The sequence below is a fragment of the Hetaerina americana genome, unplaced genomic scaffold (assembly GCF_022747635.1).
Source record: "Hetaerina americana unplaced genomic scaffold, ioHetAmer1.1.p SCAF_5, whole genome shotgun sequence".
NCBI lineage: Eukaryota > Metazoa > Arthropoda > Insecta > Odonata > Calopterygidae > Hetaerina > Hetaerina americana.
In genome coordinates, this window is record NW_027287095.1 from 22,539,424 (window position 1) to 22,564,981 (window position 25,558).

At 36.0% G+C, this 25,558-nt stretch overlaps 2 protein-coding genes across 4 annotated transcripts; both read right to left on the reverse strand.

The window, feature by feature from the left end:
• Positions 1-6,226: 6,226 nt before the first annotated feature.
• bug (thioredoxin domain-containing protein bug) lies at positions 6,227-8,687 on the reverse strand. The gene has a single exon (XM_071592744.1). It carries the CDS (start codon positions 8,487-8,489, stop codon positions 7,458-7,460), a length of 1,032 nt encoding a protein of 343 aa, XP_071448845.1. The 5' UTR covers positions 8,490-8,687; the 3' UTR covers positions 6,227-7,457.
• A 3,515-nt stretch (positions 8,688-12,202) lies between these two features.
• Positions 12,203-25,416, reverse strand: ProRS-m (prolyl-tRNA synthetase 2-like protein, mitochondrial). 3 transcript variants are annotated; one of them, XM_071592780.1, is made up of 8 exons: positions 25,200-25,416; positions 24,924-25,105; positions 22,097-22,166; positions 21,620-21,881; positions 21,162-21,346; positions 19,595-19,810; positions 12,519-12,636; positions 12,339-12,411 (listed from the first exon to the last, which is right to left on the reverse strand). In XM_071592780.1, exons 1-8 carry the CDS (start codon positions 25,302-25,304, stop codon positions 12,407-12,409), a joined length of 1,143 nt encoding a protein of 380 aa, XP_071448881.1. In that variant the 5' UTR covers positions 25,305-25,416; the 3' UTR covers positions 12,339-12,406. The 3 variants fall into 3 exon arrangements, with proteins under 3 accessions (XP_071448880.1, XP_071448882.1, XP_071448881.1); XM_071592779.1 differs by having other exon boundaries at positions 12,203-12,636; XM_071592781.1 differs by lacking the exon at positions 25,200-25,416 and having other exon boundaries at positions 12,203-12,636; positions 22,097-22,170; positions 24,924-25,066.
• Positions 25,417-25,558: the final 142 nt, after the last annotated feature.

Here is a 25,558-nt window from a genome sequence, read left to right on the forward strand (position 1 = left end):
TTGCCAACTGCAGTAAATGACCAAGATTCCAGCAGCAGTTTGCATGCCTTTTAAGATATAACTGTGCAGGAACTCGATCACAATCGAGAGCTCACAGTCAATATCCACAGTTACCCTGATGGAATACGCTACTGTCAGTGCTGCTGCCCCCTATTCATCACTTTGTCATCAGCAAAGTATTGCTTGATAATAAAGTCATAAATTTACGTGCTATTAGTTGTGACAAATGTGAAAAATAAATAATATGAATGATATTTCTTTTATTTTTCACACAAAAGTTAGTCGGCTGAAATTTTAATCTAACATCAGATTTCTTTTTAAAAAGGGATATTTTAATACCACCCCTTTTCAAATATAAGCTGCAATATAGAAATAATTTTACGCACCTATCCATTATGACCTACATCATCTGAACATGGGTGGAAGGCTACAAGCCATGTCAGTCACCTCACTGGCCACCTTACCCTCTCCCTCCCTTTATATTCACTCCCTTACCGCTTCAACTGATGATGCCATGTGGTGAGTGGAAGTCGGAGAAAATTCAAACAGGCTCAGTTTCACCAAAAACAATCATTGCTTGATCACTGATCATATCACAACATTATAATTGCTTGAGCTGAAACGCACAAGAAGAGACTAGCAAATAGACTTAAAATTGCCAAGTTAATGCTAGCAAAATTATCCATTGGCCAACAATTAATGAAATAAATGAGTCTCACCACCCATATTAGCAAAGGCATACATTTTATAATCACTGGTAAAAAGTCTCATTTTTTTATGACAGAGTTATTGCAGCCCTCTTTGGAAATTATCCATGCCACCAAGGTTCTAGGCCCAATTAAAGGAGATTCATTGGTCCTTAGAATACTAGGAAACACTATTGCTTTTTTAAATGTATTCTAAAATACATTCTGTACCATTATTTAGTGCTGAAACATACTGTACCTTGACACAGTCTTTTGAGTGCATAAGAAAGAGTATAGCAGCTTGAATATTCTCTTAATAATAAACATAACTTTATATTTAATGTGCACTTAGTATAAATAATTTTGAAATCTTAGTATGAAAAATCTTTGGAAATTATCCATGCCACCAAGGTCCTAGGCCCATGAAAGGAAATATTCCTGCAGACTGCGCTCTCTTAAATTTCAGGAGACCAAAACTACAGAAATCTGCCAGAAGTTTGTTTTGATAGGGGATGGTGAAGCTCACGGAATGCCAAACCCAATGGCATGCAAAATCAACACATCAGTAGGGTGGTCAATGCCTATGATTTTCCAGGGAGGTTTGGTATCTAAAAATCTTCCAGCTTGGGAGATGCCGATAATAGCTAGAGACAACACTTGCAATCATACCCTGGGCCCTCTGGGCAGTAGGCCAACACTCAAGCTACTGAGCTACCATTCTTCTATTTTAGATAAAGCGAGTCCCAAGGAAAAATCAATGTACATTTTTCCTACAATCTTGATTTTGCCAGTCTGGAGGGAAGAGAAATAGTATGGAATACTAGGAAACACTACTGCTTTTTTAAATGTATTCTAAAATACATTATTCACCATTATTTAGTGCTGAAACATACTGTACCTTGACACAGTCTGTTGAGTGCATTAGAAAGAGTATAGCAGCTTGAATATTCTCTTAATAATAAACATGACTTTATATTTACTGTGCACTTAGTATGAATAATTAAAATTTTATTTAGTGATATTTTCATGCCATTTCTAATTCCACCGTTAATTTGAACAGTAAGTGATTTTGGTTATGAAGATTCTGAATCTGACTCATGAAACATTAAAAGAGGAAAATTGGGAAATTTTGGCACCATTTTACTTTGAAAGTATACATTTTATATTGATTTGGAATGGTACAGTTGGAGAAACATGGGTTGAACTTAAAAATGGAATAGATAAAGAGCAGTGATGGAATCAATAGGAATGGTAAAAATAAGATAAATAAGAACCCATGGATCAGAGGCAAGATGATTGAGATGGATGAAATGAGGCAAGAGAATAATTCCAACATGTAAATGGGTAGAAGAATTTACAAATAGCTAAATAATGAATCTAGTAGAGGAAGTAATAGGGACAAATAAAGATGATAGTAATATCAATGGGAAGAGATAGAGATTTTCTCTGAGTTCGGAAAAAGAAGTGGGAGTACAAAAGTTGTCTGTATCTAGCAGGAAAAAAAGGGAAATGAGACTGGATTGATAATGCAGGTAGAAGAAATTCAGAGAATGTAGAGAGGATACTTAGAAGAGTTAAATTGTTCAGAGATTAACCCAGCCAGTTTAGACATGAAATAGACTGCTTAGACATGGAATGGGAATAAGGTGCAGACAAGGGAAAACGACAATGAGCAAGGAAGAGGGTTGCCTGTTTTTGTTGGCATTTATCAACATATATGCCAGGCAAATGCTAAGGGTGGCATATGAATGGCTTGGGCTTGGTCCATGAGGTGAGTCAGAATTGCAGGTGATAAGGGAGAATGTAGTTACTCAGCCAGGGGATTCCAGTTACTGCTCTTTGCTTTAAACTGCAGACCCCTTGGCACCTTTTGACAAGAGTAGGCTAATGCCGACGCTCGGTTTCTCTCCACCCTTCCTTTCCCATCCATCCCTAATGACGAAAATGATCTTAGCTGTTGATTGTCTTCCCCTAAAACTTCTACTTCAATGACATTGTGCATCAAATTATAACTTCATCAAGACCAACTCTACCGCAGCTGACAAAGAAGTGGTACAACGAATTATCAAAAAAGTTGATCAAGCGATTCAAACTGATAGTAGCAGAATCTATCGTCTGGGAAAATTCCTAGACCGTATGATTGCTTAGATTGCTAGATTCCATCCCATCAAAGCCATGTTGGACCCGCTGGCCTCAGCTAGGAGACTATTCTCTCACTGAGCAGTGGTTTCCCCCTCAGTTATCAAGATTGTTTCAGACAAAAGAGGGGCCAAAAGGGAATACTTGAATCAACTTCGCCAGGCTTTAGAAGAGAGGATAAAGAATGTGAATCTGATTTAACCATTAAATATCAACATGGCTGTCCAAAAATCATTAACTCAAAAAACTCATTATGCCAGCATCAAAACAAAATCTCTTAAGCCATTACCAAAATATTAGAGATTTGTGAACAAAGTTACCTATTCTGAGGGACTCGGTTCTAAACTGTGATTTTGATTAAAGTGCCCTCATCGAGTCTTGCCTTAATCCTAATATTTAAACTAGTGAACTAAGCCTTGCTGACTTTAACATCTATAGGAAAGATCGAAGTGTTTTTACTAGCTCGAAATGCAGTGGTGGAGTCCTGATTGCAGTGAGATCTAAACATCTGTTCAATTTAGTGGAATGTGACCTTAATCTTGAATCCCTTTTTGTTTCCATTATAACTTCTCGATCAAAAATATTGATTGGCATGGTTTACTTACCTCCATACTCCTCAACTGACGCATATTGTGCTTATTGTAAGACAATTGAAAATGTCACAGACTTAGGTAATTATTCTGATAATAATGGCATATACATAATGTTTTTTCCTCGGATTTACTGAACTCTGGAGAACAGTCATCGTGTTTAACCTCCTCTCTGCTTGCTCCTGTGCTGATAGACTCTATGAGCTATTTGCAATTTCAACCAGTTAATAATATATATAATTATAATGGAAAATTATTAGATCTAATCTTTACAATTTCAGACTTCACTTCCATTTCCCGGGATAATAATCCTCTGCTATCATGTGATCCCTATCATCCTGCCATAAATTTTTTCCTTCAACTCCAATGTCCAATCCAGGTTATTAATTTCGTGTTGTACAAATATTACTTTAAGAAATGCAATTTTTTGGCTCTGAAAAATTACCTGCTGAGTATTAACTGGTGCTATGAACTCATAGATCTATATACAAATGAGGATTTAATTACTTTTATGATATTCTATATCATGGCATCCAGCTGTTTACTCCAATTGTCACTTGTAAAACTAGTAGTTTTCCTTGATAGCTCAGCTTTGAACTGAAACATTTAATTGGTAGAAATAAATTACAGCACAAATTATATAAAAAAACTGGATTGCAATCTGGTGATGCTAAATTTTCATAGTTAAGGTCAAATGTGCTAAACTGATAAGGAATTGTTACAACAGATACATAATACAACTTGAGTCAGCAATCCGATTTAATTCAAAACATTTTTGGAATCATACCAGCAGTATGAGGAAGACAGACAGACTACCCATTGTAATGCTATCTTATGATCTTTCTGCTTGTTCATATAATGACATAACAAACCTTTTTGCAAAGTATTTCTCATCTGTGTAAGTAAAACATGATAGTGCTCTTCTGCACAATTTTCATACTTACACCTCTATTTCTATCTCATCTATAACAATCTCAGAAGAAGACATCAAAACTAAACTATGCCGACTTGACCTCCAATAGAGTTGTGGTCTTAATGAACTCCCAGCCCTACTTCTGGGTATGTGTCATGTGTCATTACTTTATCCTTTGTGTATACTGTTTAATAAATCCCTCAATACTGGAATTTTTCCTAGTGCACTTAAATCCACATATATAGTACCAATGCATAAGCAGGGTAATAGAAATAACATAACTAAATATCATCCGATTGTCAAGTTCTCAATTATAGCAAAAATCTTAGAATCATTAGTTGTAGATAAGCTAACTCCTATCTTTAATAGTATCACTATCCCTGAGCAGCATGGTTTCACTAAAGGAAGATCAGCACTCACTAATCTTCTGGATTTTCAAAAATACCTTATAGAATGCATGGAAAAAAGCTTACAAACAGATGCCATATATATAGACTTCAATTAGGCTTTTGACACTGTTAGTCATGATCTTATTCTTAGAAAGTTAGATACATTGGGAATAAGTGGTACCTTACTTGACTGGATGGAAAGTTATTTGACCAACAGAGAAGTTACAGTAAAAATTAATGCATTTAAAAGTAAATATATCTATCCATCATCATGCATTCCCTGAGGACCCCATCTGGGCCATATCTGAAGAATTTTAGGATGCTAATTATTGCTGTACGATATCATTACATGTCAATTAGTTTTTCCTAATGCCCATTTAAAAAAATTTCTTAATCAATGCCACGAGGTCTAGTTAATAACGACTACTAATATTTATCATTTTGTACCATTATCTGGTCTGTAACACTATATTTCTAATATTCTGTTTCCATTTTTTAATTTGGAATATTATTTAATATTGATATTTTGTGTACATTAATTAATCTAACTAGGTATGTTTGCGTACCTGTATACCATCTGAAAATACCTTTCATGCTGCAAATCAAAATTTTACTTTTTCAATTCCAAATTATATTTTAATTTTCAATAATGATTATGTTACTTTATGTAGTTAATACCTGTTTGCAAATATTTTTTATTTTTGTGGAACTAATATGTTTTTGTCCTTCTTATAGTAACAGGATTATTTACATAAATAAATATCTAAATAATAAAGAAGCAGAAAAGCTGCATGAAGCATCAAATAAAAAAAAACTATTTCCAAGTCCTTTCACCGTTGTGATGGTAAAGGACTCTAAGAAACAAAGAAATGGATGACTGGTATGCAAAGACATTATGAAAAGATTTAATTAAAACTTAGGCATAGAGCATTGCATTTTATGAATCCAAGCTTAGATTGCTGGAGGAAGACGATGAGCAGAGTATAGGCTTCTGAGACTTCAGTATGGAGAGGGATAGAGAAGACATTATGGACAGATAGGATGATGAATGATGAAGTTTTAAAATAAGGTGGTGGGGGGGAAGTTGCCGGAAGAGATCCAAAAAGGGTTGAACAAGTGGTTGGAGAAGATACTGAGATAAGTGGGATGTAAGAGGTTGTGATGGGTAAGAGACTTATTAGATAAGCAGGGTACGGGAAGGAAGGGAAAAAGCCTACCTTAAAAGGCAGCAAATGAAGAGGGGAAGGAAGTTTTGTAATTAAAGAGGACCTTATTCACCAGTAGTGCTGGGTCTCAGGAGAAAATAGGGAGTAGTCATTGCACCATTCCATAACCAGTGTCCATTCAGAACCTACCTTAACTGATAGAAAACCAAAAAAATAATAATAGGTAGACTACCTTTATAAACTGCCATGCCAGAAATATGAGTAAAATCCCATACTTTGCCAAGTCCATGCAAAGTCTTGGCTAGGGAGGAAGGATTAAAATGCATTATGAAAGGCTCTTCATTAAAGAATGTTTAATAACCAAGACACAAGGATACATAAAATGAATGCTGAAACTTATAACTTCCGCGCAAAAGTAACTTTTCATATCACAAAAGATGGCATCACATACAGTTAAGTCTCACAAGACACTGAAGATGGATTACTAATTGCTAGCTCTGCATACTTTGATTCTGAATTTGCAATAAACTTTTGGTAATTATATCATTGGGTCCTTACTTTCTTAGAGATTAAATAACATTATAATTTACACTGCAAAATTAAAATGTACATTGCATTAATATCTGAACCTCTGTATACCAAATTTTACTGAGTGTAAGGACATGATCTATGTAAAATTAATAATTACATGGTTTAAAAATAGTAAAAGATGCAATAATGTAAAAATTAATACAAAATGAGCAACCTACTTTTCACAGCCTTCTTTACCATATCTATAAAACATTCAAGTTGATTTCTTTTTGATTGCATTTGCAGATCACCTACTCACTAAGCAACAATAGTCAGGAAAGCATCTTCTTCATAGAATTGCATTCATGACTCTTAATAAATTACTTCCACCGGAACACTTAAGGAAATGAGTCAAATTAAGAAACACGACTGGTTCTTTTTACAGTAAATAAATTGCATTATTACACAAACAATATTTACATTTCAAACAATAAAAGAAAAACATTTCACATTAATAATCCCTTCCAGCCATTTAAAAGAGTTGGTTTGTTTAAAGATGAGATCCGAATTAATAAATTAAAGTGCCTTAGATGCGTAAGCATTATAATTGCAAATCCTAGCTCTGTGGGCAACAGGTCTTTTCTCAAACCTGCATCACCGTTTTTGCAAACCTTAAACCACATTTTTCACATTGTCCATGAATACTACAAATAATGAAATACAGACCAAAGGTGGAACCAACTCTGGTGTGGACCGATTTTAGGAGTCAATGGCAACGTAATTGGATTGGGATAACGAATCGCCTTAAGAATAAGGTCGTGACATCACATTCACACACCTACATAAGGGCTGAGGTAACACCAATAATGCAATCACAGGCAATGCTGATAATGTAATTTCTTCTCAGTTTAGCAGTCACATTACATTTCAGCCCCCCATGTATTGTTAGAAATGAACAAAGGAAACTGCAAGGAGTTTTCCAAAAGGTACATAAATTTCACAACAGGGCAAATCACTCTCTTAATTTAGTGTAAAAACACCACACGTACACACGAATAAATTCATCAATCTCCATGCTCATGTTCGCGTTGAGCTTCTGCATCCCTCCAGTTGCTCTTAATAGTCTCGATAATGAGCGCAAATAAATCAGACTTAGTGAAGCCATAAATACTGCACAAGGCTATAAACACATAGGATAATATTAGCCAATAGTCATGCTGTTCAGAAGGTGTAAATGGAATTGGTCCAAGGAAATCGGCAGAAGTAACATTCACTAGTCCCTCGGGTTCCATTCCCGTATACTTACTAACGAAGCTAGTCATTGCGGGTAGAGTGTATTCTAATCCATTAAATTTTGCTATCGGACGACCATTATGAAATATTATTACAGTTGGAACCCCGACCACACCATATAATGTATTGAATCTGTGATTTGTAAATTTCATTGAGTCCACTGCTAGCATCATGACATTTGAAAATAAACGCGGTAGAGCATTAAAGTGAGGTGCAGTTATCAGACTGAATGGGCAAGTAGGTGAGTAAAAGAGTAAAACAGCACAGAGTCCAGGATCAGATCGAGATGTTATGTTTGCATTCACAGTCAGCAAATTTGATAACCTCTCTGAATCAACCACCTCAACTCGAGGTATTTCTGTCTGGTTCAGCGTAACACATGACAATGTCGTAAAGTTCGTAGCAGTTGCATTGGACAAAGTAGCATTTACACTGACATTGCCATTTAAGGCAGTCGTCCCATTTGCATGAACTTCTCCACTATTTGTGGAATTATTTGATTCTAATCCCGTGCCCTTGATTAAAGCAGCTGTGAGAAACATGAAGTCCGAAACCACTCTAAATATGTAATCCAAAAAATAATAGAATCCGTTGATTATCTCCTTCTCTTTGTCTGAACTAATATTTTCCAAAGGTGTCTTACTCATGACATTCTGGTCCGTTTCTTCCAAGTCAAACGGTAACAATTCCAAGTTTCCTGCCTCTGCACCCGAATCTTCTCCTTCTCCTCGATCATCTCTCTCCGAAGACAAGGCAATAATGGATAAGCAAAGAAATAACTTCAGCCAACCACTCATGATCATTCCCACAGAACCCACTGCCCAACTAATATAATTGGTGAAAATAAACTCTTCTGAAGAATCCTAATCATCACACATGCTAACATTTGAAGTATAAACTGCTCACTTAGGTGTCAGGCCTTCCCTAAGAATCCTTAAATGACACTGTTTTTCATGGGATAACGGAAAAATACGCATGTAATTCCACACATAAATTTATTTCATTACGCCGAATACCATGTTATCGCCAAAACATATGAGTAACGTTTTCATTTTGTGGGAATTTGACGTACTTTTTCCATTGTCATTCAAGCGACAGGTTTCAATAGAAGCCGGTCATTGAGAATCGTAGTACTTTTTGCAATAATATTGATATTAGATCGAAAATTAAGTTCTCAACTGCAAATTAAGATGCCTACGACGTTTGTCTTGAAATTGGGATTTCCAAGGACTACTCTTTCTAACGCATTTCATTATCGTTCGCGAAGCTGGACATTTTGTAGACTTAGACAACCGAAAACTTCCTCAAACACGCAGATGGGTCTCCGATTGTGAATCTGGAGCTAATAATTCCTCAGTGTACGGGAGATTATTTTTAGTGGGAATATAGTGACCACACTCATTTTCAAGGAAATCTTTATATGAAATTATAAATGTACTCATTTATTTAAATTTAGTGAGCAATAGTTAATCAAATGTATTAAAGAATCTTTCACACTTTGCTCCTTAGCATGAAAGAGGGACAAAAATAAATTTGTTGGTTCCGCTTTTACTTCCACTACTAATTTGGATGGAAAGACTTAATTAAATAATAATAAATTTAATTTAATGAATATTTAATAAATCAAACAGTGATGTTATTATATCAGTCATTGCGAGTGCAAGGATACCCCAGAGAGGAAACCAGAGCCGCTATGTCCGAATAGGATAAGATAAAGGGTGATCGCTGGATTGTGGTGGTGTACAAGGTGTGATCAAAAAAAGACACGATTGACTTTATATCTTGTTTATTTTGACGGATACAGCTTAATCGAACTTGTCGCCCCCAAAGTACATGTCTTGGCTGACGACACACCTTTGCCAGCGTTTCTTCCAGCTCTCGAACCGTGCCTGGTAAGCCTCCTTAGGGATCCTCTTCAGTTCCGCCGTACAATTAGTTTTAATGTCCGCAATAGAGTCGAATCGGCACCTTTTCAAGGTTGATTTTCACTTTGGAAACAAAAAAAGTCTGATGGAGCCACGTCTGGAGAGTAGAGTGGCTGCGGAATCACGGAAGTTCCGGTTCTGGCGAAAAACTCTATCACGACCAGCGCCGTGTGAGCCGGCGCGTTATCGTGGTGGAAACGCCATGCATTGTATCTCCACATGTACGGCCTCTTTCGGCTCACTGCGACCCTCAGCCACTTCATAACCCCCAAGCAAAAATCTTTGTTAACGGATTGATCTTGAGGGACGTATTCGTAATAAAACAGCCCTTGCCAATCGAAGAAACACACCCGCATGACCTTCACATTGGACCGGGACATGCGAGCTTTCTTTGGTCGCGGAGAATGAGGACCTTTCCACTGAGAAGACTAGGCCTTGGTCTCAACATCATAACCGCAAACCCAGGTTTCGTCACCGGTTGCGATGGTTTTAAGAAACTCTGGGTCGGCATTGGCTCGATTCCGGAGTTCCTGACAAATGTCCACACATTTTTGTCTCTGTTCATCAGTCAGCACCCGCGGGACGAATTTTGATGTGAAGCGCGTCATGCCCAAAATGTCAGTCAAAATTGTCTGACAGGATCTAAAACTAATGTTCACTTCCTCGGCTATCTCCCTAACAGTTAAACGGCAATTTGCCTGCATCAAATAGTTCACCAATTTGACATGGTTGGGGTCTGTCGAAGTGGAAGACCGCCCCGCTGTTGAATATTCATCTGTCGAGGTTCTGCCCGATTTAAAATGACTGTAACACTCAAAACCCTGGCTTCGACTCAAAACTTCATTAAAAAGGGTTACCAAATCATTCCAAAAGTATCCATAGCACTTTAGCTAAGTTTGAAACAAATTTACACGCACACATGCTCTTCCTCTAGCTCCTTCATTGCTGCCATTGCACGCGGCGACGAACAAGTTAAGACACGTACCGCTGCTGCTGCGTAACGACTCAACGTAAACACACGCAACGATTGTAGATTTAGTCGTCAGATGTGTCGCTAGATTAGAGTATATAAAGTAGTCGCACTGTGTCTTGTTCCGATTTGTTGAATGGTTTGCGATAAAATCAGTCGTCTTTTTTTTAGCACACCTTGTAACAGTGCAAACTTTGCATAAGGGCAAACAATAAATACAAATATATATACCCAGAATTGAAAGAATAAGTCCAACTTTGCAAATATAAATGCGAGGACACTTGGCTACTAAGCTTAATCACATTTTAATGTATGTACCAGGTTTACCTTGTTAATTAAACCTGAAAGAGAATGATTAGTTTGCCCTTTGGCACAGTTTCCACCATCTCAGTGTGGCCCTCAAGGCACATCCCTTGGTCTGTGCAGTTGATTGCACGGCAAACACCATTGGTTGTGTCTCCATGCACCCCGGGGGTGGGAAGGGAGATTTTGCTAAAACAAGGGACCCTGTACCTATGTTCTTCAAAGCAAATAATTATAGAATGTCAGGAAAGCAAGTGTTTCTAGTAGGAGAGAAGGGTGGAAATTAGGAGTCTGCTATGAGAGCCGAGTTGATGAGAGAGGAAGTTGGCAAAGGGAGTCTCAAAATCCATGGAGTACATTAAGATATCCTGATTTTATTCAATGTTCTTTTCTATCAACTTTCTCATTACATTCAGCTCCCCTTTCTAAAGTCAAACTGATCTTGGCCTTGGAAGTTGTTTGCACTATTTTGTAATCTTCTATTGATGATTCTGGTAAATAGGTAAGGGCAAGGTATTTAGGGGATGGGCGAAGAGAAAACCAGAATTGACATTCATTTACTCATAACAAAATAAGTCAAAGGACTCATTGAACCAATTCAATTTAAAATCTCATACTCCACATAGCACTTCAAGTAGGGAGCAGGATATCACCAAAATATTCTTATCCCCATATCTGATGAGGATTTGGTATTTGTTTTGTCTAGTATATGTTTTAAACCTATGTTAGAGATATTAAATTTGGCATGATGCAGCTTTCTAAAGGGTAAGATCTTCTACACAGGAAAGTATTTTTAGTTTATTAGATAATTTGAATTTTCTTGAGAAAAAGGTTCTGTAACAGTTTGAATGCAGAGTAAAGCTTTTTATTCAAGAAAGGTAAAAAGAATGTTCAGTTTAATGTTTGTGGGAAACTGGAGAAAGGGTGATGGTGGGCTGAGTTTTTGAATTTAAGTTTCTTGAGAAATAGATCCACCAATTTACTCTACTGATCACCCACTACCAACAATAAAAATTCTGGAGTGTCAACTATTAGCTTATATTCTAAATCTAGCTATAAAAGAAAAATACTGGTAGTAACTTTAGCTTCTGGTAAATTACGTTTTTGGGGTCTCAAATTGTGCCTTACAAGATTACAGGCCTTGTCACTTGGTAATACTAATTTAGTCAGATTACTATGCCAGTAACCCTTCCAAGTACAAAAGAGATACATGATTTTTGAATTTCATTCCTACTTACTGTACATTTGGCTATTAATAACCCATTCTTTAACATATGAAACACTTATTTTATCTAAAAAAACAGATAACACATGAAAATACAGAACGAATATAATTTATTAGTGCATCAACAGTTGAAATTGGCCTCACATCATTCAATCAAGCCATTTAACATAACAGTATGAGATTTTATGAAAACAATATTTTCAACCAGGTACTGCTGCTTTCCACTTGTTAGCATTTCTCGGTGAAACTATTTCGCTGATGAAATCCATCAAATCTGGCAGTCGAAGGTCTAAACACTCACTCTTGAAAACATCAAACACTTCAAATAATGGGTCTGCCAACAAAGATTTTTTTCCAACAACTATAATAAATGGATATCCAGTTTTTCTTGCATCTAAAACCCTCTTACCGATAGTTAATGAGCCTCTATCATCAATAATAACGTCACCACGTAAGGAATTTATAGAATTCAGATCATTGTAAAGCTTATATGCAGTTTGAGATGCAGCTTCTTCCTTACTTCCATCCTAAATCATAGAAAAGCAGAAAATGGATTACTAAATGCTGACGAGTACATTGAATCATATAACACCTTGCATACTTGGGTGACATCAAAATGGCTTCATCAAGTAGCCAACAGTTCTTCTAAAACTCTTCTGCATTTTTTCCCAGCATTTCATTATATTTGAACAATAACAGAAGAATACAAGGTGTGTTCAATAAATAACAGGAATTTGATTTATTTGGCAAGCATGTTTTTTATTCATCTATACAGAAGTTATCCCCTTTAAAGTAGTCCCCATTATATATTGTACATGTATGTCAGCACGTTTTCCAATCTTCAAAACACTTTTGGAACTAGATCTTTTATATAGCTTTTAGCTCTCTCAGTTATGCCTTTTTAATCTCATCTATTCTTGTAAAACGATGACCATTTAAGGTTCTATTTATTTTTGGGAATAGAAAAAAGTCACACAGGGCAATGTATGGTGAAATATGCGGCTGGGCCATCATAACAGTGCTGTTTTTGGCCAAAAATTCATGAACAAGCAGTGAAGTAAAGTGAAGAAGCATTATCGTGGTGTAAAAGCCATGAATTGTTTCACCACAAATATGGGTATTTCCCTTGTACAGCTTCATGCAAATGGCTTTGAACTTGTAAGTTGTTCTCAATATTGATTGTTGGACCTTGTGGCAAGAATTCATGGAGCACCATGCCATGCACAATGCAAAATTACAAAATTCTCATTCCTTTCTGAACACACCTTGTATAATTCCTCAGTAATGTCACTAGGCAATTAATGTCTTCTTTTCTTTTTCAGGATTGAATAAGCAATAAACCCTATGAATTAAACATTATAACAAGCTCATTCTGTTACTTCTTCCTTTGATAATCACAACACGAATACGAACAAATTAAAACAGCAACCCTAACAAAAAAATGATGATTTATGAATGTCACAAACTCATTATAAACTTCTATTATAATTTTGACAATGACAACAGGAGCATAAAAAATATAGCAACCTTAGCAAACATACATAACTTCAAACATCGCACATCAGATTTTCACACAATAATAAACTTATGACAAAATAAAATCTCAAATACTCAAAAGATAACCCTTGAAGAGGGTCAGATCGCACATCAGATTTTCACACAATAATAAACTTATGACAAAATAAAATCTCAAATACTCAAAAGATAACCCTTGAAGAGGGTCATGCACTCATGAGAGACCATTGCCAGGTACAACCTATAAAATGCAAAATTGATGTTAAAAACTATCTTTTAAAATCAGTAGTTTTTAGGCTCAACATAGCAAAATATAACCTTGAAGATTGAAAATAAAGTTGAAAATTGTTTATAGTGATATGGCTGGTTTCATCACATAGGTGGCACATTCAAGTACAGAGTTTAAACAGGGCACATTATTATACGAGCAGTTGGCTTTGTGACGTGGCGGGAGAAAGGTACAACGCTGGTATTAAAAAGCTGGTTACAAAGATGCAAAAAGTGATTGATCATCAAGGCGACTATGTAGAAAAATAGCTGAATGCTTAGCCTTTACTACGATGTACACAAAGTTGAGAATAAATTTTATTTTTTATGAAAAAAATAGAAGATTTTAATTTTCGAAACACCCTCGTATTATGAATAAGAGGTTGGATACCAGGCGGAGTTTTATGCTGCTCAAAAGTAAAACTCCGCCTGTTTCCATTATGAGTCTGGGTGTCGGTCTCAGCATCAGTCAGTGTGATTATTTTAGGGGTTTGAGTTAAATTAGTGACAGGAAGTTTCATTAACATGAAAATTATTGCGTTGAAGAGGATAGTAAAAGGCACTGATTTCACAGAGAGAAAACTGAGGACAAATATTTCTCCCATATCTCCCCACCCCACACCCAGAACTTCTCCATTTGTTTGCCTTTCTGTCCACTTTACCTTCGCAATCCTTCTCCACACTCATATTTCAAAAACCTCCAATCTACGCCTATCATTCTGATTCAATAATGATATTTCCATGCCGTAAATAAATACACTCCAAATCAAAATTTTAACAAGCATTTTTTTAACATCCTTACTTAACATCCCTGTCATCAATTCTCTCCTTATTCTGAAAGCTTCTTTGCCTAATGCAATTCTTCTCCTTATGCCCCTACTACTTGGACCATTTTGGTCCAAAACACTTCTGAAATATGTAAATTTTGCCATCTACTCTAGTTTTCGCCCTGCTATTTTAAAGTTTAGCTTAGCCTTTCTTGTTTTGGTAAATCCCATAACCTTTGTTTTATTTGTATCGATTCTCATCCCGTATCTATTGCACTGAATTTCCAATTCACTTAGCAATACATGCATCCCCTTGGATGACTGACCTACTGGAGCTTGGCCATCAGCAAACCTATCTGATTTTACAAATACCCCTCCGACTTTCATTCCTACCTCCAGTTCTCCCCATGCCTCTTTAACCCTCTTAGTGCGGCGGGCCGATATATCGGCTTTCGTATCCCTGGCAAAAAGTGCGGCAGGCCGATATATCGGCTCTTGCATAGGCTATTTTTTAAATCGTTGTAACTTATAGTTTTTTCTTTAATTATTTATGATTTTTGTGCTATCGATAGGTTGAATTCCATAGAATTACATAACTAATTTTTTTAATTTTTTATTAGCAATTTTAAATGCTTTTCAAAAAGTATAATTCCTACTATAATTTTTCGTTCAGTTTTGTACATGTCGGGAAGCTCAGCCTAATTGTTTGCTCGTTTTTTTCTGAGTGGTCGTTCCACTATGAAAAGCCACTGAAAGGCTACTAATCTGTTTTCATCTGTAATCTTTTGAATGTGTTATGGTGTGGTGGTGTTGATATATAGCTGCTTGTTCAGACTTTGTTGATACGATGGAAATAAGAGCACTGCTTTGTAATCATTTTGGTTTCTCTTGCCGTCCATCCTATCTAATCAATTGCGCCCTGTGTATTGGATTACATTGTCAGCAGTTCACTGTGAGTTAGAACATGGTTTTTTTCTGCCTTTAGATTGTAAGCACATTGCCGCAGTCTCAAGGAAAGGGGAAAAGTCCCAATTTGACTCAGTGAGATCAGCCTTTTCAACAAAATCGAACTATGCAGAGGCTGACAAAAAAATTTGCAATACACTGGTTTTTCTTTATTCATTTACAATATTTTCTACATGTCTTTTTGATTCTTTATTATATTTAAATATCGTAGTTTTATTGAAAAATGTTAAAAAAAAAATATTAGTATCGTGTCTAAAAATCGAAATATTATTGCTAAAAAAATATTCTTCAAATTTATAATACTGTAAAATTTACATTTATTTTTCAGATGATAAAAATGTACACCATTATTATTAACTACAATATTTTATTTTAAAATAAAAAAACTGCATATGGATATCTAAACAAATAACTTCATAATGTTTTTTTCCTAAGGTGATACATTTTCTTAAATTACCCTTCGCACTTCTCACTAGTACCCCTGGAATCCCTGTCGCACTAAGAGGGTTAATCATTTCCTCTACATATACGTTGAACAGCACCGGTGATAATGGATAACCCTGCCTTACATCTACCTTTTCCTAACACTGCCCATCCCGACTCCCTGTTCCCTGCCCTGCTCGGACCTGAGCAGTCTGAGATATGTACAGGTTGTGGATTAGACTCCTTTCCCTCCAATCTATTCCTATTACCTTCAATATACTCATTAGTTTTTCCCAATTTACTCTATGAAATGCTTTTACAAAATCTACGAAACAGGCAAATGTTTCCTGATTGTATTCTATATTCCTCTCGATTAGTGATCTCATTATTGTGATGGCATCCCACGTGCCTCTCCCTTTCCTAAACCCAAACTGATCATCCCCTGAGTAATTATTTGCCTGCTCTCCATCCCCTTGTTAATGATTCTGAGAACCAATTTAGCTGAATGTGAAATCAAACTTATTGTTCTGTAGTCCTCACATGATGTAGCCTTTATCTTTTTTGGAATAGGAACCAACACTGATCTCACAAAGTCTTCCGGCCAGATTCCTTCCTCAAAGATGTTTCCAATTAGTGGTATGGCGTACCAAAGAAAAAATACCTAAGAAATCACATATTGGAACACGTAAGTAGCTCTGGATTCTTTATTGCCCCATTTAATATGGAAATAGGAATTATATATAGTTATCATAGCATAAACATGAAAAGTTAATAATTGGAGTAGCTCCGGATAATCAATTGTGTTTAACAAAGAATGCCGAAAGAACATATGAACAGATTTGGCAACTCAACTCATTTGTGCAAACACAAATATATGTATTACGTATGATAAATATGCGAAATGGTGCAATCTGACGGCCATGACGTGGGCTATAGCCCCACCCACTATCGGCGCTAGTTGCCTGAGACCTAATGAGCCATCTGTGCATAGTGGATCGTCGAGCTGTGCATATGGTGCCAGTTATGTTAGTTCCTGTTGTCCTTGTTTCTACTGTTTGTCGAAAATAGAAATTGATGAAATCACGGTGCAACGCATCAACATCAAGTTTTTAGTGAAGTGCATTAAAAGTTATCAAGAAATTACTGAAATGTTGACAGCTGTTTAAGGTGATAATTCTCTGAAGAAAAAATCCGTTTTCAAGTGGAGTAAGCATTTTAATGACACAAGACGCCACCGATAATGCAATGCTGGGATGACCTTCAACCACCTGTGCTGACAACAACATTGATTGTGTGAGGTTCCTTGTCCTTAACAATCATTGAAAATTGTCTGAATGATAGCTGATGAACTGACTTTAGGAAAATCAACAGCACACACTATTTTAACCAAAAATTTGGGTTTAAAAAAAAATGTGTGCAAAAATCATGCCCATGCTGCATTGATTGTTGGCCAGTTTCTGGCAAAAAATTCAATCACCATCCTTGACCATCTTCCTTATTCGCCAGATCTCGCCCCCAGCAACTTTTTCCTATTCCCAAAATGCAAAAATGTAATGACGGGACATCATTGGGAAGATGTGGACACAATAAAGCAAGAAACGACGAGAAAACTAAAAGGCCTAACTGCCGAGGACTTCCAAGGGTGCTTTAAACAGAGGAAAATAAGATGGAATAAGTGCATGGCAACGAATGGAGAGTACACTTTAAACAGGGGACTAAATTGATGTAGACTAAATTTTGCAAAATAAAATTTTATGGTCTCAGTTTGCATATTTATTGAACAGACCTCGTGTACCCAACAAATCACACACAGGAACACAATGTTTCACAAAATCTTCATTACTCATTTCAAAGTGGTTACTTGCATCCTGCATACATCAGTATGCCCTGTATATTTATTCTACACATTAAAATTTTGTTTCATGCATTACCTCTCCAATTTTGCTTAAAGAATGAATTCAAATTTAAGTGAAGAATTTACAAAAAAAATTAAAGAACTCAATTTTGAAATTAACTAAATATATGCCACATAAAATAATAGGTATTGCTATACAAAATTAATAATTACATTGTATTGATAAAATAGAGAAGTTTTGCAGAGTTCTTACGAGATAATTTTTGAAGAACCAAACTTGCTAATTTCACCTCGCCTGTTTTACTCAACCGTTCTGGGGATTTTTAATGTAGAATAATAAAGGTCAATGCCCTCCTACTCTTAACTTTAATGATTTTAATACACCAGGTGAAGACCACCAATGTAAACAAACGGCTGTCATATTGAAAATGTAGTCAGGTGGAGTCTCAAAGGCTGGCCGTGGTATAACTCTGACCCCTTTGTGTGGTATAACTCTGCCCAAAACTCATTCGTTAATAGTTCTGGGTGGTGAGACTCATTTCAGATGGTTTCATAACATAGGTGTATTAACTCTACAGATGGTAAGGGGTTCATAATAGCTCTCTAGGTTGATGGTGGGAGGGTAGAAGTCAGTGAAATGAACAGGGAGTAGTTGGGGGGAGATAAGAAGGGAGTACTGAGTAGTAGTAGTTTTTAGAGGAGGAGACCGACAACTGAGGTCATTTGCGCCATAGGGGATGGATAGGAAAGGATGAAGGGTAGAGAGAAACCCGGCGTCGGCATTAGCCTACTCTTTACTAAAGGCGCCAAAGCGTCCGCAGTTTAATGTCCCATCCGACGGACGGCATACTCACTCAAAGTGCCCTCCACAAAGCACCTTAAGTAGGGATCGAGATACCTCTGAAAAATATTCAACACCGCCGGGATTTGAACCCATGCCCTCAGGGTGGGAAGCCAGTACGTTAGCCCCCACACCATCTCGATCCCTCGGGGGTACTGAGCGTGCAGCAGAAGGAACATATACAATCACAAGACAACAACTAATATGACTTAGATAGGAAGATCTCCAGCACAGATCATTTCCTGCACTTCAACACCTACCACCACATTTCTACTATCAGTCTTCCATTTCCTTCTAATCAGGTAAATAATATTCCTTGAGCAGAGGAAAATTTCATTCGGGTATTAAAACCATTAAATGTATCGCAGTGATGTACAGCCACAGTAAAAATATGATCAAGGAAATTCTATGTTATTTAAAATAATTACAACTTCTTAAATGTTGGAAAAGAATGGTATCATCATACTTTGAGGAGTAAGTCCTACAAAAATCTTGAAGCTTTCAGGGTAGAGAGATTATATTTAATCTGTAAATTAATAACACACCTCAAATAAGTTATATAATTAGATTAGAACCGTGGCCATTCCTTGATGTCCCCTTTATAATTGATAGAATTTTAATAATTAATTACAACTTCCTTTTAAGTCTAGGAAATACACAGTTCACTACTAACATAGAAATGAATTTAATCAGTTACTGTGGATGAATTTCTTCATCCACGATTTCTAAATATATCAAATCTATTCTTTGAAATGCCCTTATTCGTACTATCATATTGCTGCATAAATGCATCATCATTAAGGTAATGGGCTCTCCAATTCAATTATATAACATACAATACCATTATTTACCTTTGGCGTGATTATGCAAACAGTATATGGTGTTAAGACCAAAGGCCAACGGATTTCATCTGCTGGGGATAATGATTCAATAGCAGCAGCTAAAATCCGGGTCATCCCTAGTCCATAGCTGCCCATCTCTAATGGGTTAGCTTTACCATCAGAGTCCATAAATGTTGCATCCAAAGGTGCCGAGTAGCTTGACCCCAACACAAAAGTATGTCCAACCTAAAAGAGCATCAGAGAGATATTATTTTTTAACAATGACAAAAACAGGCTTTATTCTAAACAGAGAAAAAAACACAGGCAGTTATCATTTATTTTATCCGTTTCAGAATTCCATGCGATTTGTCAGAACTTGTTCTCCACTGGGAGTTGATATGAATTTTTTTTAATTGCAAGTTTGGGATGAGGAAAAAATGTTTTTTCTATTGGCCAACTCCTTTTAGCTTCACAATGTTTACACATACATTCCAGGTGTTCCATAATCTTTAACTATTTCAAACCTATTTTTTTGTATGGTAATAAAAAAACTAGCTGTTCCCTACAACTGCAGAAGACATGATCTATTTAGATGCTAGGTACAGACAGGCCTAAAATTTGTATTCATATTACCTCACTTGTTGCTTACTGCACACTGAGCAGCTAACAATTTAACTTTCACTAATCACATTCAGTATTTATGTTCAAATGGGATAGTCAATATTATTGGCTGATACTTTGTGGAATTTCATGATTCACAAGGGTTTATAAAAATCCTACATGGATGGAATGTCTCCCTCAGTCCAATCCCTTTTCAATGCTGTGGGTGGTCAGCACTGCCACAAAGTAGGAGAAAGCCTGTAAAGGTGAAGTATAATGGCGCTGTGTTCCCTGTGATCAGGTCTTAAAGCCCTGATCACAGGGCACATCATGATCAGGATCAAGGCCTTAAAGGAAACCTGAATAATGAATGGTTTAAGGGGTTCAAATGAAGATGTTGCTGCGTCACAGTAACATGAGTTGGCTCTCTCTAAAGGCTATGGTTAAAAAAATCCCAGATTAAAAATTACTTCATCATATATACGTAGTGGGTGCATCAACTCCGAGAGCATGTGGACTGGCAACTCATCACAGTAAAAACTTATTTTGCTATTAGACTTAAATCGGAAACCAAATTGTCCAATAGAAACAGACATAGAAAGGCAAAACACTAGTAGTGGTACATAACGGAGAAGAGGAAAGAAAGAAAAACATGGTATAAGTCAGACATTAAAATTAAAACGTGGAGGGTGTCAGCCAGGAGAAACAAAGATGTTGCTAAATTAAACAAATAACCTGACACCAAGTACAATAGCTCTTCAAGAAATGTGTTGGACTGGAAGGCCATCCTTGGCCTGGAAGCCAATATACTATTTCAATACTACAGTCAAGAAAGACATGAATTTGGCCCAGGATTTTTCAAGACTGTAAATACTAAATAAGAAAATTCTTTAATCATAATACAATTGATTCAGATTAATTTTAATAATTTAAATGACTTCTTTAATGTTCATTATTTCCTCTTTTCTGGCATACTAACTATAATCATTTCACTTACCTCAATACCATGTTTTTCTTGTATTTTCCCATTCTTGCAAGAAGGGCAATTTTCTCCTTCAAATACTTCCTTATTAGCTCCATATTTACAGGTATCACAGAGCATCAAGGAGTCCTCCCCAATCTTTGTAAGGAAGTGATATTCATGAGACAATGACCCACCCATTATCCCATTATCACCAATAACTGAAGGCAAAAAGAGAAAGTGGAAACAAAAACAGTACAATCCTTGAAAATAAGAGTGCAATGAGATGAGCACCCAATGATTTAATGTGGAGTGGTATCAAATGCTTAATGCAGATGTAAATGTAGTAATGCAATGCAGAAGACCAGTAGATGAAAAAAATAATGACAATCAATTTACCACAGTTTATAGTATTAAGATCACTTGAACTGCAGTTTAAGAAAGAAAACACAGGAAAAAACAAATTAATAAAATAATGAATACAAATATCTTACCTTTTGCATATGAAACCCCAATTGCACCAAAAATCTTATCATAAGCTTGACATACTTCCGCGTAGGTATTTTTGGCAGCTGGTAGTGTTTGGTCAAATGTATACAAGTCTTTCATAATAAATTCTTTTCCTCTTATCATACCAAATCTAGACTTCTTTTCATCACGGAATTTACTTGATATTTGGTACATTCTAATGGGTAATTTATGATGGGACACAGGTGAAATGGATGCAACAAGTGCTGCAATCGCTTCTTCATGTGTCTAACAAAGAGAAGGGAAGAAACCTTTTTAGAGAGGAGGCATACATTTATTCTGAAAGTTTTTCTAATCCACGTGAAAATTAATAAAGTCCCATTAACATCAAAAAATAAATCGAGTATTTAAATAGCAAAACAATATCTATTTAAAAAATGATCAACTTATTACTTTTATTTCTTTCTAAAATAAATCTTTAAAATAAATAATAATATACCCACTGGACTTAAAATATATTCTTTACTATGACGATCCTTCATTTTAAACAGTTCTGCACCAGCTGTTTGCCATCTGCCTAAAATGTAAGAAAAACAAGGTTTACTCTTACTCATTAGTTAATTCCCCACTTTGAAAAAATATTGACTTAAGAAAATTTAAGTATTCAACTGCAAGTAACTTCTATTTTTCCACAAATAAATTCACTCCCCTACACCTACGAACAGGTAATCCAGCTGCCTATTCTATTGTGTGATTTGAGCACTAGCATCTATTCACAGTAATCAATGCTAAGGTAACCTACCCTAACTCGTAAACTACCAATAATAATAATGTAGTAATTCAAAGAAGATATTTGAAATTGGGACAAATATTAAAACAGATAAAATATGCAATAGATTGGATGAGTCCTTCAGGGTGCCCCTCCTTTCCCAAGGTAATTATTATGTGGACACTGAGTAAAAGAGGCATTAGTGGAATGAAACTACTGATAGGCATGTGACTCAGGATATGAGGGAGCTTAAATATCTAAACATTTTGAGTGACTAAGGAGTTAGGGCATTTATTTTCTCAATTCTGAGAGCCTTGTATTTGGAAGAAGCATGTGCAGGTGCACTAAAGGAAATTCAAATTGAGTTTATGCTGCTCCACACCCTTTCAATAATTAGAAGTACCTAAAACGCTAAAAATGGAAGTTACAAAAATTCAAGAGTCCATTAAAAAAATCAAATCTATCTTACAGATAAGATAAATGGGGAAATAAATTGTAATATAAAAATCTTTGAATGTTCGTGATTATGGGCTTGACTCTTGATTAGCATGAAAGATTAATTATTTCACTGGAGCAAGATGATTCTGTCTCAGATAAAAACTATTAAGGACATGCCGCTCCACAAGGAGAATTGTCACCCAAAAAACGTTGAAATTCTGGCAAAATTGGAAGGTTTAAAGATAATTATTTAACTTTAAGAAAATCAACACGAAAGTCATGCGAAGTAGGCAGAAATCACAGCATCAAACCTCAAGGCATAATCAATTGAGACTAAAGAACTTTTCTCCTGTGACAAACTAGGATACATCTCAAAATAATTTCCTGAACTCCAAAACCAAGAAGCAGTGGTGAACAAAATAATCAAGCAGCTGTGTTTGGGATTAGGATCAAAGGAAAGCAAGAACAGTAATAGGCAATGTCAATATTGTGGAAGTATTGTATGTGTTAAAGGAAGAACTGTAACATGTGCAGATTGATATTGTATTTAGAAGTCTTTTACAAGTGAAAATATTTACCCTTCACTTGAATAAGATGAGGAACTTATTAATTATACACGTAATAATTTAAGTGACACAGTTACTACAGGAAATGGTGAAATAGTAAGACACACAAAGGGAACTGATGCAATGAAAGTGAGTCATTTGTGGTGGATGGAATTAGAGACTATGTTCTGTCACACACCTAAAAGTAATGGCAACTTCATTTTAATTAATACTTTAAGAGAGAAAGGTGCTAATTTAATGTTTTCAGGATGGGTGAGTACAAGAGTATATAGTGATCACATTTTATGATAGAATAGTTTATACAATAAAAATTAAGACAATGAGGTACGAAAGTGAATGCAGGAAGTCAGATACCCGTTCATGGAACAGGCAGTTTGGGCTCTTGAATCAGGAGGCATTGGATAAGATTCTATTTTTTCAAGGAGAAATGAGGTAAAATGACTAGAAGAACTGTGTACAGTCAAGCATCAAAACTTGAACTCATTCATTGTGATCTACTCGGGAAAACCATTCCTAATGCCCTGCGGTGGGCTCAGTATATTATGAAATTAATTAATTATTATAGTAGGTGCGAGTGTCACATTACGCAAACAGAAAAGTGAAGTGTTTGCAGAATTAAGTTTCAAGCTGAGAACTTTCACCAGGGAAATACAACTCTCCAAAAATGGGATGGTGCACAGTGCTATGCTGGCTTTAAACAATTAAGTCAGGTACACGTGGATATCCTTACGTTACAAACGATATATACGACCATTCCATAAGAATGGCATTGATCTAGAGTGTGGTTTACTAGTGTCATACAATAAAAGGCAATTTACCCATTAAATGTAGGTACGGACGGCATCTACTAGGTTATACGCGTTCACGGAATCTAACAGCTGATTGACCAGGTATAAAATCCCATTAGAAAGCTTTCAATGATGAAATAATTATAGGCAGCATTACTTAAATGTTACAAATCCGGTTCTAAAAAGTATACAGTGACTTGTCATTTTATGAGTATGTCAATCCTACTTAACAAGTTGAATCAGCAATTTCGTAAAATTGATTTTGAGCACCAGAGAGGCTGTACAGTAATCTACCTCAGAAGTGTAGGATAGATTTTTAAATTGACTGTAAACCTGGAGTAGCATGCGACTGGGGAAGACATTTTCAACAGCTAGAGGCCATTCAAAAAAGGAAATGAAAGACGTTCCCAGCAGGTTATGAAACAAAAACAGATGATTGTTCATTTTTCTGAAGTAATTCTAACCCTCTATAAATGACCCATAATTTATAAAAATATGTAATAACTGAGAAATCACTTTTTACCGTCAAGAGTTCAAATATTATAATACGGTGACTTTCAACTTCACACTTTATGCTGACCGTAACCTACGACAGTATCCTAACGTCGCTTATGCTGGCATATTTTTACAAACCCTTGGACACGAGTGGAACTTCTAAAATCCTTTCATTAGGATTTTTAGTGAAAATTTGATGGGACTTGGTCATTTCTGGCAGTAATAGCTTTAAAAGATCATCTTATGCACCACATCGGATAAATAATAAAGGCACCTGCCAGACTTAATCCAGAGTTTAGCATCAGTTAACGCTGGCAACAACACTTTCTGGGCATTCAGCTTGGCCATCTCTTTGTCCACCAATTTAATCAACTTCTCCAAAGCCTTCATGCCAAGTGGCAAAATGTGAAACATACCATTGCCACTTTGTCGAATAATTCCATTTTCTAGCATTAGCTAAAAGAAAAATACAATACTTCAAATGCCAAACATGAAACATCTTTGACAAGTACAATTCTCTCCAGTAATGCAAGCCAATAGCGAAGCACACCTTTTGGCTATTCGATAATAAATTGTCCCCCTTCAATGTTGCATTTTTGGGAATTACTTTTAAAGGCTGAAATAAGGTGGAGATGCGTTCAATTTTCCTAGCCATTGCGGCGGACTCAAATGAATCCACTAAAAGAGATTGGAAATATTTAACACACTATTGAATGCATCTAAAGATAAAGGCGGTACTTAACCCCCACGATAATTCCTAGACACAATTGAACATGTAACGAAATACATGCATCTTTTGTTTAGCGAATGAAATACATAGAAAATTCTCTTCGAAGCAAACCGGTGTTTATGGCAATGGATGCTTAGCGGACTAAAAAATTAATAGAGATGGAATTAGATTTTGGTTTC

Excerpts from the sequence above, each read along its gene's own strand:
- bug (XM_071592744.1), bottom strand. The coding sequence starts at position 8,489 with ATGATCATGAGTGGTTGGCTGAAGTTATTTCTTTGCTTATCCATTATT.
- ProRS-m (XM_071592779.1), bottom strand. The coding sequence starts at position 25,304 with ATGGCTAGGAAAATTGAACGCATCTCCACCTTATTTCAGCCTTTAAAA. Across the intron at positions 22,167-24,923 it reads CTCTGGATTAAGTCTGGCAG|ATGGCAAACAGCTGGTGCAG; the intron begins GTGCCTTTATTA and ends CATTTTAGGCAG. Across the intron at positions 21,882-22,096 it reads AAGAATATATTTTAAGTCCA|ACACATGAAGAAGCGATTGC; the intron begins GTGGGTATATTA and ends TCTCTTTGTTAG.